The sequence below is a fragment of the Nestor notabilis genome, unplaced genomic scaffold (genome assembly GCF_000696875.1).
Source record: "Nestor notabilis isolate BGI_N333 unplaced genomic scaffold, ASM69687v1 scaffold6816, whole genome shotgun sequence".
In the NCBI taxonomy this organism is placed as follows: domain Eukaryota; kingdom Metazoa; phylum Chordata; class Aves; order Psittaciformes; family Psittacidae; genus Nestor; species Nestor notabilis.
The window spans coordinates 11304-28092 of record NW_009933232.1 but is presented as its reverse complement, the minus strand read 5'-3'; the positions used below and the strand labels follow the sequence as shown (position 1 = coordinate 28092).

The 16789-nt window shown below is 37.4% G+C and overlaps 1 protein-coding gene across 2 annotated transcripts in view; it reads right to left on the bottom strand.

The window, feature by feature from the left end:
* The window catches only part of RHOBTB1 (Rho-related BTB domain containing 1), a 24583-nt gene that overhangs the window by 7243 nt on the left and 551 nt on the right, over window positions 1-16789 (bottom strand). Inside the window, exons 2-6 of one of the 2 annotated variants that reach the window (XM_010016772.1) lie at window positions 16676-16779; window positions 3505-3690; window positions 1347-1793; window positions 826-1283; window positions 279-397 (exon numbers count right to left, since the gene is read on the bottom strand). In XM_010016772.1, the coding sequence (XP_010015074.1) occupies window positions 279-397; window positions 826-1283; window positions 1347-1793; window positions 3505-3690; window positions 16676-16779 (1314 nt within the window). Of the gene's footprint in view, window positions 1-278; window positions 398-825; window positions 1794-3504; window positions 3691-16675; window positions 16780-16789 lie in introns of both variants that reach the window. The other variant, XM_010016771.1, reaches the window with a different exon arrangement.

Sequence of the window (16789 nt, the reverse complement as noted above, 5' to 3'; positions counted from 1 at the left end):
GTATTTAATATTTTAAAGGATTTCAGGTTTAAACACATGCTCCACATTGGAGGAAGTTTCATGCCTTGCAGAATATCTGTTATCCTCCTAGGCATCTTAATTATTAAATTAGCCTTAAGGCATCACCCTTAAGAAGAAAATCATTGCAGGTCTGCAAGGGAAGAATAAAGATTCATTCCAGGGGTTATTGCAACCTTTCAAATAGATACATAATGATGCTTCCGTCACACTAAATCCATCAGACATTATAAGCAAAATGGACAAAAATGGACATATACCTCACTATTGGAGCTTTCAATAAATGATCCTCCAAACATAGCAGACATCCATTCACAGCTACAGATCAGCAGTGGCTTGTGGGCATTTATGGTTCCATCATCCAATTTAAATGTCACATCTGCCATGGGAACAAAGAAACAGGCATGCTGCAAGTCTGTGTTTGAAGTGAAACTGTGTCTCAAGAATGTATGTTTCACTTGCTCATAGTTAACCAAGGACTTCTTTCACTTCCCATGATCCTCACCCTAAAGATAACGCTAGTGTTTTATATAATTAAATAAAAAGCCTCACTTAAAAGGGGGATATTGGATGTTCAACACTTTGGAAAATTGGATCTGTTATTGAAAAGGTTTTGTGTAAATTTTAAGAAATTAAACTGTAAAATCACAGGTTGGAACAGTTGGCCCTGAGTAGCACTGTAATTATAGGCTCATCCCTCCTCTCAGAACAATGTAAGCTGTCACAGTTTTTGAAGTCTGTGAAGTGACAGTAACTCGAATGAGAAAAGAATTAGTGCTTTTGCTGTTAAAGCATGTATTTACTTACCAGAAAATGTCCCTTTGCAAAGGCACTCTTTTATCCGGTTAGCTTTTCTGAGATGAAATGCTTTAGTAATCTCTTGATTCATGAAGGCTTCTTTATTCATAATATTCTCCACCATCATTCGCAAATCAAATACTTCCAAGATTTCAGCAATCTGAGCCAGTCTTGTGAGGTCTTTTTCATTTTCATCCAGTTGCCCTGTATATAAAAACTGCAAAACAGTTTTGAAGGGTCCAGCCTGCACAGATGAATCCATTTTTACCACCGTTACAGGACATGTCCTATTTGAGACAGGATTTACTTGCATTTCCTTGTGCATACTAACAAACCCCTTACCCCAGGATGACAGAGATCTTGCTGCAGAATTTGTTTCATCAGGTTCTGGTTCTAGCATGTTTAAAGAGTCAGTACTTTCTGGTGAGGGAATTTTAACATCGGCAGATTTTAAGCATGTCTCATCACTGTCAGGATTTGTTTCAAGGTGACTTGTCAGAACATCCTTATTTGTATTTCCTTTATTACACTGTGTTTCATCTAAGTCGGAACTTTCTTCACATTCCATTAAGAAAAGGTCATAAAACTTTGAAGAAGAGGTAGCTAGGTAAATCTTATGAGCAAAAATGTAGTCCTGCTCGTGAAGAACAAACTTAACATCTGCACACAGTGGGCTATCTAATAAATATCCAGCTTCATTCATGCCTGGTACAGGACACTCAGGAATTTTGATAACCGGAGGAGGGGCTTTTGGAGGTAGGAATGGAGCCTGAAGCAAAGGTTTTTGGACCTTCTTCAAATGAGATTTCCAGAACTGCAGGTGTCTTCTGGAGATCAGGGCAGCTCTAATTGCATTGTCAAACACATCTTTAATCCCAAACTGGTCAAATACACTGGTTTCATAGTAGGGTATACCAAGTTCCTTGGCAACCTCTCTGCCTCTTTCCGGTGGCAAAATGTCTCCTCTTTTTATTGGCCTACAGTTAAAAAAAAAAAGTAAACTTTCTCACATATGATGATCATCACAAAATTACTCCAGAAAGGATGGAATTTTATAAAATGTCTCAGCACCAATTCTGAGCTAGCTATCATTCAAATAAAACAAAATATAAAATTAAGCCTGCAAAGCCCTTAGCAAAGATAGCATATAGTTGTAATTTGTTTAAGTTGGTGGTGTCTTTGCAATGCTACTAAATATATGTAGAAATCGTCTGCACAAAATGAAGCAAGTCTTCTCTCTGTTAAAAGGAAATCTACAGTAAAAAGAGTTTATAAGATACTTGAGAACTTTCATTATTTAAGAAACCTCCTACCATCCCTTTCTACTCGTATTCTGTCAGCATCTTTCTTCGTATCCATCATTTAAACTCAAATGAAAATTCTCGTGACACAGAAATGCCACAAATGTAGCTAAATATGAAATGAGAACTATTTCTCAAGCTCATGCTTTTTAAAAAAATCATAGTAGCCTATGACAAAAGTGTAACTGAACACACACTTCAAGAGATAGGCCTGTTTTGGCTGTACAAGCAGTATGTGGGAACTCATGAATTTCCAGAGCAGCTCTAGCACATGACATAGGGTAAACAAACCAGAAAAAAGTCTGGGCTAGGATCCATTTTCCCAACAAAAAAATCATCTTACCAGAATACATGACCCAACAGTGTGTTCTCTGAGCATACCATATTGGGCAGACAGAAGCTGGCACAGACTTAACACACTCCAGACAACAGCTTGCTTTAGTTGCAAGCTAATAATCAGTTCAGGTCTCAGAAGTCTGTGCTAGACATGCAGAATACTGATTCAAACTTTATTAACGGTGAAATCAGAAAGGCAGATTAGAGCAGCAGAAGAATTTTGAGTTTTGAAAAACATTTCCTTTTAAAGAGCCAACCAAAAAGCCCACCCACCCACACAATTAAATGTTTAAAAAAAACCCAAAGCTATGAAAATCATATTGCTGAATCAAAAATTTGAATGCAATTCAATGCAAATTTTTCTAAGAGTCCATGAAATATTAATTCAATCCCTTTATGAAAATCTGTTACAATACAGTCTTTAATTACATGTCATGGATATTATTTCCATTCAAAATCACATAAAAGGAGGAAATCCGAAGTGAGCAGGTAGCTGTGCAACTGTTTTGCCCAAATATGTGAATGTTTGTCTTTTGAATGTGGCTTCTCCAGAATGACCCCAAGCTCTCTTTAAATCTCAGAACTTAAAAAAAATCAATTTGCATCCACTTTATTTTCAGCTATGATCTAGGACTACATTTACAAAAACAAAAAAAATGAATATTAAGAAAACTTGAGTAGAATCTGTGAGTTTAAAACAGTACCTCACAGTAGTAACAGGGTAGGACATAATACACATATTCAGATGGAGAAAGACATATATGAAACCTCCAGGAATCACTATGATCTCTATATTTTTGTAGTGTTCAGTCACCAGAGCAAGTCCAAAGCAAGTTTAGATGTCCAATGTGCAAAAATATCGTGGGAAGCATACAATAACTGCATCTGTTACAGAATTAACCAACTCAGACAACAGAATTAAAAATAGGAAAGCACATATATTCTCGTTTTACAAAAAAAAGGAAACTAAGCTCTATCATTTCTCTTTTGAAAGTACTGTACCTGATTACCAAGGAGATATTTTTCATTCATATTTTTCTTTAAAATTTACCTTGCCAAAGGCCGTCTGGCTCTGTTAACAGCCTCAAGATCTGCATAGCGGAGATCTAGTTGGCAGCCCACCAGAATGACAGGTGTGCGAGGACAGAAGTGTTTGATTTCTTGATACCACATCGTTTTCACATGATTCAGGGAATTAGGATTAGCAATTGAAAAGCACAGAACAACTACATCAGACCTAGAAAGGCAACAAGAAAATATCCAATTAAACCCCACGAAACACGCTTCCTGCTGCAGCTTCACCTATTTTCATTGTTTCAGCTTAAAGCTCCTCCAATCTACACTTTGAAAAATGTGCTGACACCCAGATGTCAGAATACATGTTGATCATGAAGAGGTCTGATAGAAGCTACACATTTCACCACAAAAACATAGGAGCACAAAGCCGTATACCTAGGAAGCACTGCCTCTCTATGCTGCTAGATGATTCATGCACATATGAACAGAGAGCACTGGGGGGCAGGGCTTTCAATTCTTTACTTTTATACTGAAGTTATTCACAGGCTGCCATTACCCAAGAAATAATTATGCAGCAATTCTCTGTCATCTTTGCTAAATAATGTTAGAAGGGCAAATTACAGCAGAATGACCACTTCTACAATATAAGCAAAAAATAAACATTACAATGAAAATAAGGTCAGTCCAATGTAGAATAGGATATTGGCTTAAATTACAGTAAGCACGACAATATTTGCAGGTTTTTATAGATTTTTTTAAAAAAAAGTATTTTGCTAAGTAAATTTGCTTTAAACATTGGATGTACGAGGATTAAGGTTGACAGTTCATCCATTGACCCACCATCTTGTCAGAGCTACCACCCTAACCCAGAGAAATGCTTCAATACGTGTCTCAGGGCAGTCCTAACTTGGGGCAATTTCATTATTTATAAACTGGGATGGGATACCACAAAGCAGTTCTCAAGCTCTTGGGTCTCTCATGGGAAAAAAGGGAAAGAAGGAAAAAATTGAATTGAACTCTTAAAAAAAAATTTGAGGGGAAGGGACATTTTGAGAAGGCAACTTATTTCTACAGAATTGTCAGCAGGATAAGCCTGACAACACCATGTCTATCTCACTTCTATTATTCTTTAATTTAGCACAAATGTATTGTGTCTGCAGTTTGTGTAATGTATAGAGCAGCTGCAATGAATCTTAACATTCACCTTTTAAATAATGAAACACTCCTTAATACTGCTGCTTTCTACATTTCACTGAGGGCACAGATATATCCAGCAAGCTTGTTTCTAAAGATAGCTGCCTACGAGTGCTGCTGTGAGCATAAATTTAATGCAATAGAAATTCTTCTGCTCCAAGTCTGCATCTTAGATAAACTGCAACATATCTGTCATATCTAGAAACAAGGCCTCTTAAAGCTGGAAAGTTATCTACTAAATAGCAAAGTGGTAAGCAGCTAATACACTAGTCTTCACGTAACTGAGGCAAACACCTTTTAAACTCAAGCTTGCTCTGTTCAAGGTCACATAAGAGTGAAACCCAGGCCCCAGCAGACATCTGCTTAGCTCCCTGAGAGGAGAAATCAATGTACAGCTAAGATCAAAAAAATTGTGTTACACATATTATAATCTGGTCAATTGATATTTAATTCAAGATCATCAGGACTGCTGGAACAGCAAGCGTTGGCTGTCTGGCATATCCTAACTATAACTAAGCGTCTTAGAGAGACAGTCTTGTGTCCTTCAGAAATTAATACCTAAGCCAAGTAATTGCAGTCACGAGTATCCAACCCTCCTGACTCTACAAACCACAAGACGCACATCACATCTCTCAGAGAACCAAAAGGAAACAGAGCTCCAGCAGGACTTTACAGGCAGATGACAACAGCTTCCCCACAGCACTGCTGCTGACTGATGCTGACCACAGATCTGGGCTCCTGAGAAGAGCCAGCGATGATGTTTGCTTGGACAGGACATGCCCGGACTGCCCAGCAGACTAGCCCCAGCGCAGATCTGCATGTTACAGCCTTTGCCAAAGGGGTCTCACGTTTTTGCCAAAGAGCTGCACGTGGTTCTTGAGCAATTTATTACCTCTGACTTGGGCAACCATAAAAACCGAGCTGGAGAAAGCTGGTTTCTTTACCCATAACTCACAACACACATAGCATTGCACTTCTGAATGAAGTGAAAACAGAATAAAGAGGTAAAAATATGTGACTTGCATATTATTTATCCTGTGTTAAAACCTGGACTTCCTCATAAAATTAATATTCTTAGAGAATATTAATATCTTTATGAACAGAGAGAAATAACTGGCCCTGTGCCATAAACAGGACAGGTGGGAAATCAGTGGGTAGTGACAAAGTTCACATGCTGAACCAGCACCACAGCTGGGTCTTCTAGCTCACAAAATACATCCACCTTATCATAATACAGTTTTCATTCAAGTCATAAGCATGATCTGCAATATTAGCACAAACTGGAGACATCAATATATAAGGAAGATTAACTGTCTACATAGGAATGTGAATATTTGGGGAAAACTGTCCTTTGGAAACTTTAATTAAAACACCTACAATTCCTTTTAATGTCAAAGGCACATTTACAACTTGCCAAAGCCTCAGTATAAAGTTTGATTTAACATTTGTTCATAAAAGCCAGAAGTTGTCAGGTTAACATAATGCATTAATATTTCCCAAACATTAAAATTTTACCAATGTTATTTTAATATTCTCAGGGAACATAAAAGGATAGGATTTTTTCTAAAAAAAACCCCCACCCTGATTTATTGCCATTTTTGTGCAGTTTGGCTACTTGGAGAATGATAATGAATGAATCAGGTTTACTTCTGCTTTCTTTTTTCTCTCTGCAGCAATATATTCACAAATACAAGCTGCTTTTTTCTAAAAAGAAATTTCATAGCCATTTCCCAGTAAAATTCAGGAATGATTCAAGAAACATTTCCATTGACTTGAACAACAAAAAGTGCTTTAGAATGTCTCCATCACATTCCTCTAGAGCACCAGCCACTTGAGTTGGGCAATAGATTAGGCAGTGTATGCATCCACCTTTGTTTAATGCAAGAAAAAGCATATGATTACATTTACTGCAAATACTGATGTTTGATACTGAAGTATCATAAGAAACAAAGAGAAGTATTATAATGTCCTGGGTTCAGCTACAGCAGTCATTTTTTCTCCTTCTTAGTAGCTGGTGCAGTGCTGTGTTTGTGACTTTCAGCCTGGGAACAACGCTGATAACACCGATGTTTTAGTTGTTGCTCAGTAATGTTTACTCTGACCAAGGACTTTCTCAGTCTCATGCTTTGCCAGGGAGGAGGGGAAGCCGGGAGGAAGCAGAGGCAGGACATCTGACCCAAACTGGCCAAAGGGCTATTCCATACCACAGCACGTCATGCCCAGTATAGAAACTGGGGGGAGTTACCCGGAAGGCCCAGATCACTGCTCGGGTCGGGCTGGGTATCGATCGGCGGGTGGTGAGCGGTTGTCTCCTTTTCCCTTGTTATTCCTCTTATCATTATTATTGGTAGCAGTAGTGGTTTGTATTATACCTTAGTTACTGGAGAGCTGTTATCTCAACCCATGGGAGTTACATTCCTTCGATTCTCCTCCCCATCCCTCCGGAAGCGGGGGGAGGAAGGAAGAGGTGGGGGGAGTGAGCGAGCGGCTGCGGGGGTCCAAGTTGCCGGCTGGGCTTAAACCACGACATATAAATAACTCAGCAAAGAGAAATGGTAGCTTGGATATTCAACATATTGTCTTGTAGATTTAGTGGTAATGCACAACTGATTTATTCTTACATTCTGCTTTTCATAGGTTTATCAGAAGAAATTGTGATTCGTCTGCTTTTATTATTCAAAACATCTAAACATCACCAAAACTCGTAACTTCCATGTGACTTACTCTAGAGTGTGATCCTTTTTTAGACTTCAGAGAATGAACAGAAACCCTCCAGACAACCAAATCTCTGGCAGGAAACAGCACATGGCGTGCAGCCACCCTGTGAGCTCCTACTGTGTGTATCAGATGTAAAGAGAACAGTCTAAGTCACTGCCAAATAGCAAACAGTACAGCACTGGCAAAGACAACTTCAAATTATCAACCTCAGGCTTCAGCAGTAGTCAATGTGCAGGTAACAATTATAACCATCTGAAAGTTACTCTGCAATCACTACAATGAGAAACCTGTGAGGTGGAGGAGGAAAAGCAGAATATTAGCTATGTAACAAGCCTTTCTGATGGGGCTGTTAGGAGCAGCAGAGAAGTTAATGTTTTCTAACTAGAGCTGTTTTATTTAACATAGCATTCCATTGGTTTGGGACTGAGATTTTGAAAGACTCATCTGCTTACATGCTATATGTGTTCCAGAGTTGGTGTAATGAGCTGCACAGCAGATGTACCTATATACCATCCTGCTGCTCCATCTCTCAGTAAGGAATTGCTACATATTTTCCATTTTCACTAATACCCTGAGGCATAACTTCAAGAAAAGTTATATTAAATGATATCTCATATATTCCATGGCAACTGATTAAAAGTTTAACATTTCATAGTCTGAATCTAGAATTATAAACTGTAATGATGGCTGCAGAGATGTTAACATGGGTTTATATCTCATTAAAGAGACAGGCCTTCTGAAATACATACACTATATTGCCTAGGAAGAAGTTCCCTCTAGTTTTATAATTTACAAGTTACTGGGAAAAACTGCTGCATGCAAGAATTGCTGGTCATGTGTAAAGGATATCATCTGCCATACTGTCACAGAATAAAACTGTTGGGTTTGGAAAGGGGAAGAAATAAAGCAGTGAGGAATACAGTATGTGAAGACAAGATATCTCTGATCTGGAAATCAATGCAGGGAGTGGGAAAGAAGAAGAGGAGGAAGACTGAACTGTATTGCCATGCTATCCTCTCATCTTTCTAGAGAGCAAGTAAAAAGCACATATTTTGTTTAGGAGAGCTTAAATGAGACCCAAGAGTTAAATCTGACAGAATCGGTTTAAGGATAAACAAATTATATTTTTGCTGACAATAAATCTGTTGCACATATTGAATAAAACCAGTCTTTCAGAATAGACTTGGGAGGGGGAAGACGGGGGACACAACAAACAAACAAATACTGGATTTATTCTACTACAGTCTTCCATTTTCCTTATTTTTAGATATCAGTTTTCTTTGAGAATCAAGGTTAAAGTAAGGGAGTCTATTAGAATTCTACAGAGTAAACAATTTGGTAGAGGCTCATCTTAATTGTTACTCTCTTTATTTTACCAGCTAATCCTTAGTCATTTATCAATAAAAAGTTGTTTTGCTTTTACTCCTGCCCTCATTTTTTCCCCTACACACTTCTCATAATTTTCCCAAGATTCCTCAGAGACCTGCATCACAGCTGAACTTAGCCTACCTGGGACCAGAATTTGAGAAGAGCTCTATAGCATTTACTTTGCATAGTCCTTCAACCACTTTAAAGGAAAGATTGTGTACGGCAGCAGCCTGAATGCAAACACCATCCCCCAAGTTCCCAAACACAGTAGGTTCAGGCAGTAGAAGGACATCAAAGAATTAAACTGAGACTTTTACTTATGGCTGAACAAAATCCTGCTACATCTCCATGTCAAACCAGATGCATTTTGAAGAGAGAGATTCACTCAATTACATGAAATTTATCATGCATGTATCTCGCTGAGCCAAAAAAAAAAAAAAGGAGACAGAAAAACATGTGCAGATAAGCAAGGCTGATAATGTTTTTAGTGGGCTCAGTTTTTAGTAAATGCAGTTGCAGCCATCACACGGAATGAGAAGAAATTCATTAAGTGATGGGTGAGCATAACAAAGTGACCTGAAGACACAGGACTTATATGAACACACTCAAAACAGATGAGAGGCTAGGTAAACTAAAATGCAGGGAGCGTCTGGTACGTGGAGAACTGAAGATATCCAGGTAAGGCAGGGCAAGACCATGCAGTGCCCTGGATGTGAGCAGGAGAATTAATTAGTTCTATACTTTACCGACAGCTGTGAAGCTTCTTAAGCACTGGTGTAATGTGCGAAGCTGTCGAAAAGCCCTGAAATATATTCAGATTTTGTGGTGAGTAGCATGCAGATCCATTTCTAAAATTTCTGTAACATCATTTTTAGTAGGAAACAATAGTAACAAAAAGAAGATAAGGATACTTTTAGAAAATTTCATGTTTCAAGACTGCTTCAAAAGTGGGGTTTTCCCAAGCATTCCTTACAAACAATACATCATTCTTAAATGTTAAGCATTTTAAAATCTCTACTATTTCCTTTGAAGTATTCATGGGAAAACAGTGGTGGATTTATGGACAATGATAAAAAATGTTTTGGTATCACAAAGAATGATTAAAATATCTCATTTCTATTGCAGAAACTTGTAAGAGCTACTCTTATTGTACAAATACCTGACCAGAAATAGTGCTAAAAAGAATGGTGAGATTGTGTGGAACACCATAACAAGAGGAAAACTTTTTTCTTTTTTTTTTAAATTTCAAGGACTGCTTACACAGTCTTCAAATTTGGTTTATTTTGTTGCTGGCTCTAAGAAGTGAATTCACCATAATTCCAGTTCAGCATTTATATATGAAAAATTCCATCTTAGTGCTAATTAGAAATTTGCAGTTGAAACAGGCTGCCTGCAAGGTATCCAAGCATGATTCTAGGCCAGATTTTGCCAGTAGACTCAATAAAACTCTCTTTGGAATCAGGTATGTTTGCAGTATATATATCCACCATAACATACCAATACATGCCTTTGTCTCTTCCCTGGAGCAGAGATCTCAATTTCTGCATTTCTAATGCAGGAACAAAAATGCTATGACAAACAGAATTCTAGAGATAGTTAACTGAGGGTGATATACTGAAATATTCTGCATATGACATGCAAAGTAGTGGTTTATAAAAGTAACACGCAAAGCCTGAACACCAAATCAATGGAGAAGGATAAAAGAAAGTGATCGAGCAAGAGAAGGTACATGACTAGTTAGAATACATCAACTCAGGGTGAACACCAAAACTCACAATATCATACAAAGGGACTGATTAGAATATAGCTAAAAATGCTTTTGTAAGACATATCAGCTGACTGCTGACTCCAGACAGTAGTCAGAAAAATAAAATGTGAAATAAATTCACAAAAACATGGAGAAACCAGAAACAGGGAAAGGTGGGCTTTTCCAGCTTATTTTCTGTTATTGAAAGAGGGAAGCTTACAGATGAGAACTACATGCTATCTCACTACAGAGAACCAATTAACATCCAAAGATACTGCAGAAAAATAAACACAAGGAGAAATGAACCCTTCCTCTACTCTCAGACCCATCCTCTATGATCAATGATAAATCAGAAAAACATAGAGTTAAAAGAACTAAGAACAGCTTTAGATAAAACATCATTTGAAGCAGCATGTTTAGAATTAAAAAAATATTATTTCAAGGTAAGAGAGGGATGTAAGGATGAAAAGAAAAACAAAAATAAAAAAAGGAAGATCCAAAGCTAGGTCCCAGAATTCAGTAAAAGCATGATGCCTTGTAAGTTCTGATAAGGAACACAGACTTAGGAAGCCAGAGACAAGACAAAGAGTAAGGTAAAAATCCAGAGAAGGAAGAATGATTGGGTTCTCCATTCATCCCAATCTTGCCTCGCTGGAAGAGTGTTTGGTTTGAATCTGGTATGAGACTGACTTCTGAAGCCACAGAACACATGAAAACATTAACAGATGCTATATGTATCTCTTTCTCTGGGCAGAACATACGGACTTTTATATTTTTTGCTTTCTTTAGGCTAGCACCAAAACCAGCTGCCTCCTCTTTTTTCGTTAAAAAAAAAAAAACAAACCCCCCCCCCAAAAAAAACCCCACCCCAAACAACAAACAACAACAAAAGCTGTTAAGAAATTTTAACTGACAAATTGCTGTCACAAAGTTATTGATAACAGTTTTAAACAGCAATATCTGGTTGTGCAGAGTGGTTTCCATATTCTGACATACATATGAGGAAATCCAGACTGAAATGCTGAGATCCTTGGAGTAGAAAGTGACTGAAGAATCTACCTAGCATCTATTCACAAGGAAATAATTCACTAAGATCAACATTTTGATGGAAAGTCAGTTCCCAGGTTTAGCATTTCCAAAAGATTTTGATGTTACCTTGCAGCCTTCTAGGATAGAACCCGGACATCCTTTTTCTACCCAGCCAGTTTGCCACTGACTTAGAAGAGCAAGGAAAAATGAAAAATGATGTAACACCACAAATAACATTTGATACATTCTTTTTCACTCCAGTCAGTGAAGGCTAAAGCACTATAGGTCTCTCTTACAGACAGATATGCATCAAGTTGAGGCTCAGACTGCACCAACAATTGTTTGGCGCATACCTTTTCAAAGAAGGAAGAATTCCAAACAGCAATTCCACAGCAACTTCTTTCTGCTCACAACCTGGAACCATGGTGGGATGCAGATAAGATTTCAGTGATTTAAATATATAAACCATATACTTTCCATCAACTGAGTGAAAAAGCCTCAACTATTAATGTAGATAATGAAAGAACAAAAAACCCTAGTGCATACACACGCCACATCAGGATAAAATTACTTAAGAAAGCTATCTCACTGTGATACTCTCTGCTTATTGTAGTCTTTCTTGGAGCTGATCTGAGTCAAACTCAAAAGAGAAAAAAATAGTAACAAGTTAAAAAAAAAGTGTTTTACAGGAGTTCTTCAGGGTTTCTTTACAAAGAACCCAAATAGCTTATAAACCTCTGTAAAGTAGATGGGAAGACTCACAAATTTTGGTATTTGAAGATGATTCGAAGATACTGCATAGCACATTTTGTGGCAGCAAAACATATCAAAAGGAAGCAGCCAAAGTAGAGACATCTGGAAACAAGTGGATTTCCCATCAGCTGACCCTTTGCTAACAAAGGAAAGGGCTATCTTGTGTCTGTTAAATGCTACTGCTGTGAAGACATAGCTCTGATGATTCTCTCCAACCCATGCCACTAAATGGCTCATAAGGTATGTGAAAGATGGAGAATTATTGTAACATAAAATAGGGATAGCAAGACTGTGGGAGAAAATATGGGCTTTTATTCAAAGCACTTCTGAAACCTTGGACCTTTTCTGAAAAAAGGAGAGGAGCTGCTGGATGATTCTCAGCCTAGGCACAGGCATGGAGTGACAGAAGGCACTGATTCAACTAAAGGCAAACCAAGTGAATCTGTGAAGACACTCAGCTCACCCAAATCTCACTGAATTTGCCAAATGCAAATGCCACTTTACATCAAAGCTACCTGTTTGTTTTGTTTGCTTAATAGAAATATTATCATCACTGTCCTTTAGTAAAAAGGAACAGAAAATAAAACAGCCCTAAAGAGAAAGGTAGAAGTCTTCAAATATCAGTGATAAAATCCTATTCTCATGGACCTTCTCCAGTAGCATTCAGAAGGTCTATTTCTGTGGAATCAATTATATTGAAGTAACTGGTTAAGGGAATTGTAATCACACAGAAAAAGATGAATGCATGTGTTCCTCTGTGTACATGCAATACCCACAAGGCTTATGAACTCCATTCACAATAGCGGAAATACTCTAAACATATTTTAAAAGGCTCTGTCAGCAGTCTCACATCAAGGCTCATTCAGATTTGTAAGTCACGAGGAAAAAGCTGTTTTCTCTCCATGTTGTATGAACAGATTTTGTTTGGTCTACAGCTCATATTTAAGTTGCAAGTAAATAAATCATCCTGGCTGAATTAGCTGACAAACCACATCCTTGCTATTGAGAATAAATATTTGATTGGGACTGAATTAACTCTTTGCATATTTGTGCTCATGTTTACACATACTAGAGCTGCATGTATAAAAAAAACGGGATACACAGGATATTAGTCAAATTGTAGTCAAACATGTTTACCTGAAAAAAATAAAAAAGGATGCAAAAGCAAAAAAAGTGAAAGCCAGTCTTTTTCCTATTTTGCTTTTAGAATTACTTTGAACACAGTATGCTGACACTCTCATTCAAAACCAGATTGGACAGGAAGATAGAGGATAGTAAACCTTGACAAGTTGAAATGTAAATTAAGATCTTTTCATGTCTTTACACATGCAATTTTGTGCTTCCCAGGGAAACTGGTATGTAATAACAACTTGAGCTTTATATGAAGCTTCCACTTTATTTGCAGGCTCAGGGAATACAATAGCACTGAGACTAGATTGTTCTTAAACAAAGGTGACTAGGAGATGGAAATCAGTATTCCAATCATAAAACAAAGACATTGTCATTTTACAATGTTTTGGAGTGATTTTGCCTCAGATGAAACCTTGTGAGACAATATCAACAAATGACTGTTTGGCATCACTAGTGCCTAAGTGGCACTGAACAAGAAACTTCCAAAACTAAAGCACATGCTTTAGTTTAAGGGAAAAAAAAAATCCAAAACATGTCATGATACAAAACTGCAACAAGTATTTCCACAATTTCCTCCAGCCACATCCCTCTCCCTCCCTTAAGCTGTCAGAAGCCATTTCCCAAAGCTCTCAGAGGATTGTTATTATTAAACTAAACACCACACTGTAGAATGCAGGCTGGATCTCACTTTCCATAGTCCTATTTTAAAGGATGGCAGCAAAAACATTAACTATTTCATCCTCAGTTGCATTCAAATATGTTTCTCTCTTTCTGTCACAAAAATAGTGGAAAACACATTCCTTTTGTCATTCTTTCAGGTTCCTATCTGTAAAAAATAAAGAATTAAGAAGGATTTATCATTGCTGCAAGTCCTAGTAACTGTTCACCCTGTCATCTATAGCATAATCTATTTATGAGACATTTTCTAAAACTGCATGCAACAATCTCTTTCAATGAGCAGCAGGTGAATTAATGACCTGCTGGTTCTTGTTACATCAAGTTCAGGACAATTAGAAGCCCTGGGTGAATGTTTGGCTGAAATAGATCTTCCCCTGCACCCAGGGCATATGCATAGAAAAATTTTGAAGGGAACCAAAGGGTTATATTATTATATTATCCTTCAGACAATCAGAAACATGGGGCACATGTGGATGCAGCCTTGAGCAGTTTGGTATAAAATGTGCCTTCCACTGTACTGCAAGATCTGACTCAGATATCTGACTGTAGTTCAATGTATGTAAATGATTTTAAATCAATTCCTATAAATGTGAACATTCAAAACTGGAAATCTCTTTTTAAAATGCTAAAATACATAAAATACTGAACAGTTACTTTTAAATGAAACACTAATGCCTTTCGAAAAAATAAAGTACATAATCAGTGCTTTACAATTAGGAAATTTTACAACTAAATTTCTGCTTATAAACCAGTTCCTTTAGAGTTTCCAGTTACTTTTTGCATTAACAGACTTACAGAAAAACACAACAGCAGGTTTCCATAACAGCCTTTTTAAGTTAATCAAGGTATAGCAAACCTTATTTTACACAGGCTCAGTTCTGCTAATATCACAGGTGAATCACTGTGTTCATATGTTTAATCCCACGAGATCTCAAGTTATACACATCCTCCTTGGCATTTGCAGGATTAGAATCTAAGTATGTTGTTTCCCCCCTCTACTGTCCTGCCAGTAAACGTGGGATCAGAGTTCAGAACATGCCTGATTTTGTCGTCCTAATCTCTAGTAATCTTCTCAGTGACACAGTATCTGTTGCAGAATTATCAGGAGGCTGTATCACAGAAGAACAGTTAGTGAAGATGTTAAGTTACATCTGTATTTATCAAAGTAGGCTCCATATTCTGCCTAAAGGTAAAAGAGTATCTATTCACATAGTCAAGTAGCCCTAAATATTAAGGCAAATATTACCTTAAAGTCAGTAACTTTCCCTCACTCTCAAAGCTGATTTACAAATGGTACAGGTTGTATACCCATGTGTTGCTATAGCTATAGCTTGACAAAAGTCAAGGTAATTCATGATGCTGTGAAAACAAATTAGCACAGAGCTGTGCTACAAAGGAGGGTTTGCCATACAGAGTTGTGCAGTGTGGAAATTTAACTGGTGGGTTCAACCAACAGAACCCTATCCAGTAGTTCTACGGGGCAGAGAATAGAAAAGACTGGCATCACTCCAAGTCACTTGTTTGATCAGGTGGTATAGAGATAAGGAAAAGAGTTAGGTGGTACATTTTGGCAGCATGGAATGCAAAGCTTGGACAGACAGCCTACAGAAGGGCGTTCCCAGCTGGAAAAAAAAAATCCAAATTTTTATCCAACTGGACATCAAAATCTATGGAAGTTTGATTAGCTGCAGTGACTGAAGCAGATAGGAGGATACAAAAAAATTCCAGAAGGTAAAAAAATGTGTGAGGACCACGACCACGCTCAAATGTCAGTTATGAAAATATCTGACCAAAATCCATCCTCAGCTCAGTATTTGCCCAGTACAGCTAATCTGCTCACATTATATATGTATTCAAATGCCTGTTAGACAGCTGTCCTGCTGTCTGTACTTCCACAAGGCTAGATCTAATTACCATTAAAAAAACCAGAAAGACTATCACTGGCTTCAGTACATGTTGAAACTATGCAGAAGTTATACATGCTGGCAAGATCTAGATTTTTTTTTTTTTTTTTTAATTTCCAGGGTTAATCTATTCACTGGCAGACACTTGATATTTATAGATGAAAAAACTTTGCTTTCCTCAGCTTTAATTAAGAAAATACAGAAAAACATCACGAAATTAGCTCTACTCTCAAGGGGTTAGCTGCCCATTCAACATCACAGGTTTTAATAAAATAAATATTTAATTGAGTAAGAGTGATGTTTCCCAACATGTCTCCTTGTTAGTTGCTTCTTGGGCAACTATATCATACACTGCTTATACAGGCAGGCAATGCTAATGTTCAGTTTTGTAAAATTACAATCTTATTTTGGGGAATGTTCTTTAAAATTTGAAATAGGACAACAGTTGTTGACAGAGCTTAGCAGACTGTTCAAGGAAATGTAGCATAGTAAAACTATGCTGCTTTTTAAATATTTACATCTTTTTAATCCTTGCAGCAGATAATCCTCTTTGCAGCAGGCAGGAATATGAATATCCTTGGTTGTTTTTAAGTCCTTGATTTTCAAAATTAAGATTTGCAATCTTTTTCTGCCCTAAAATTTTACTACAAGTATTACTTAAAATTTTGCTTGGATCAATTTACCTTCCATAAGCAAAGCGCCTGTCTTTGTGGTGGTCCCCAAACGTATCCCATAGCCTGAGAGAAACACTCACTTCATCCACAACATCTCTTGAGCGTTCAAGGACCTAGAACAGA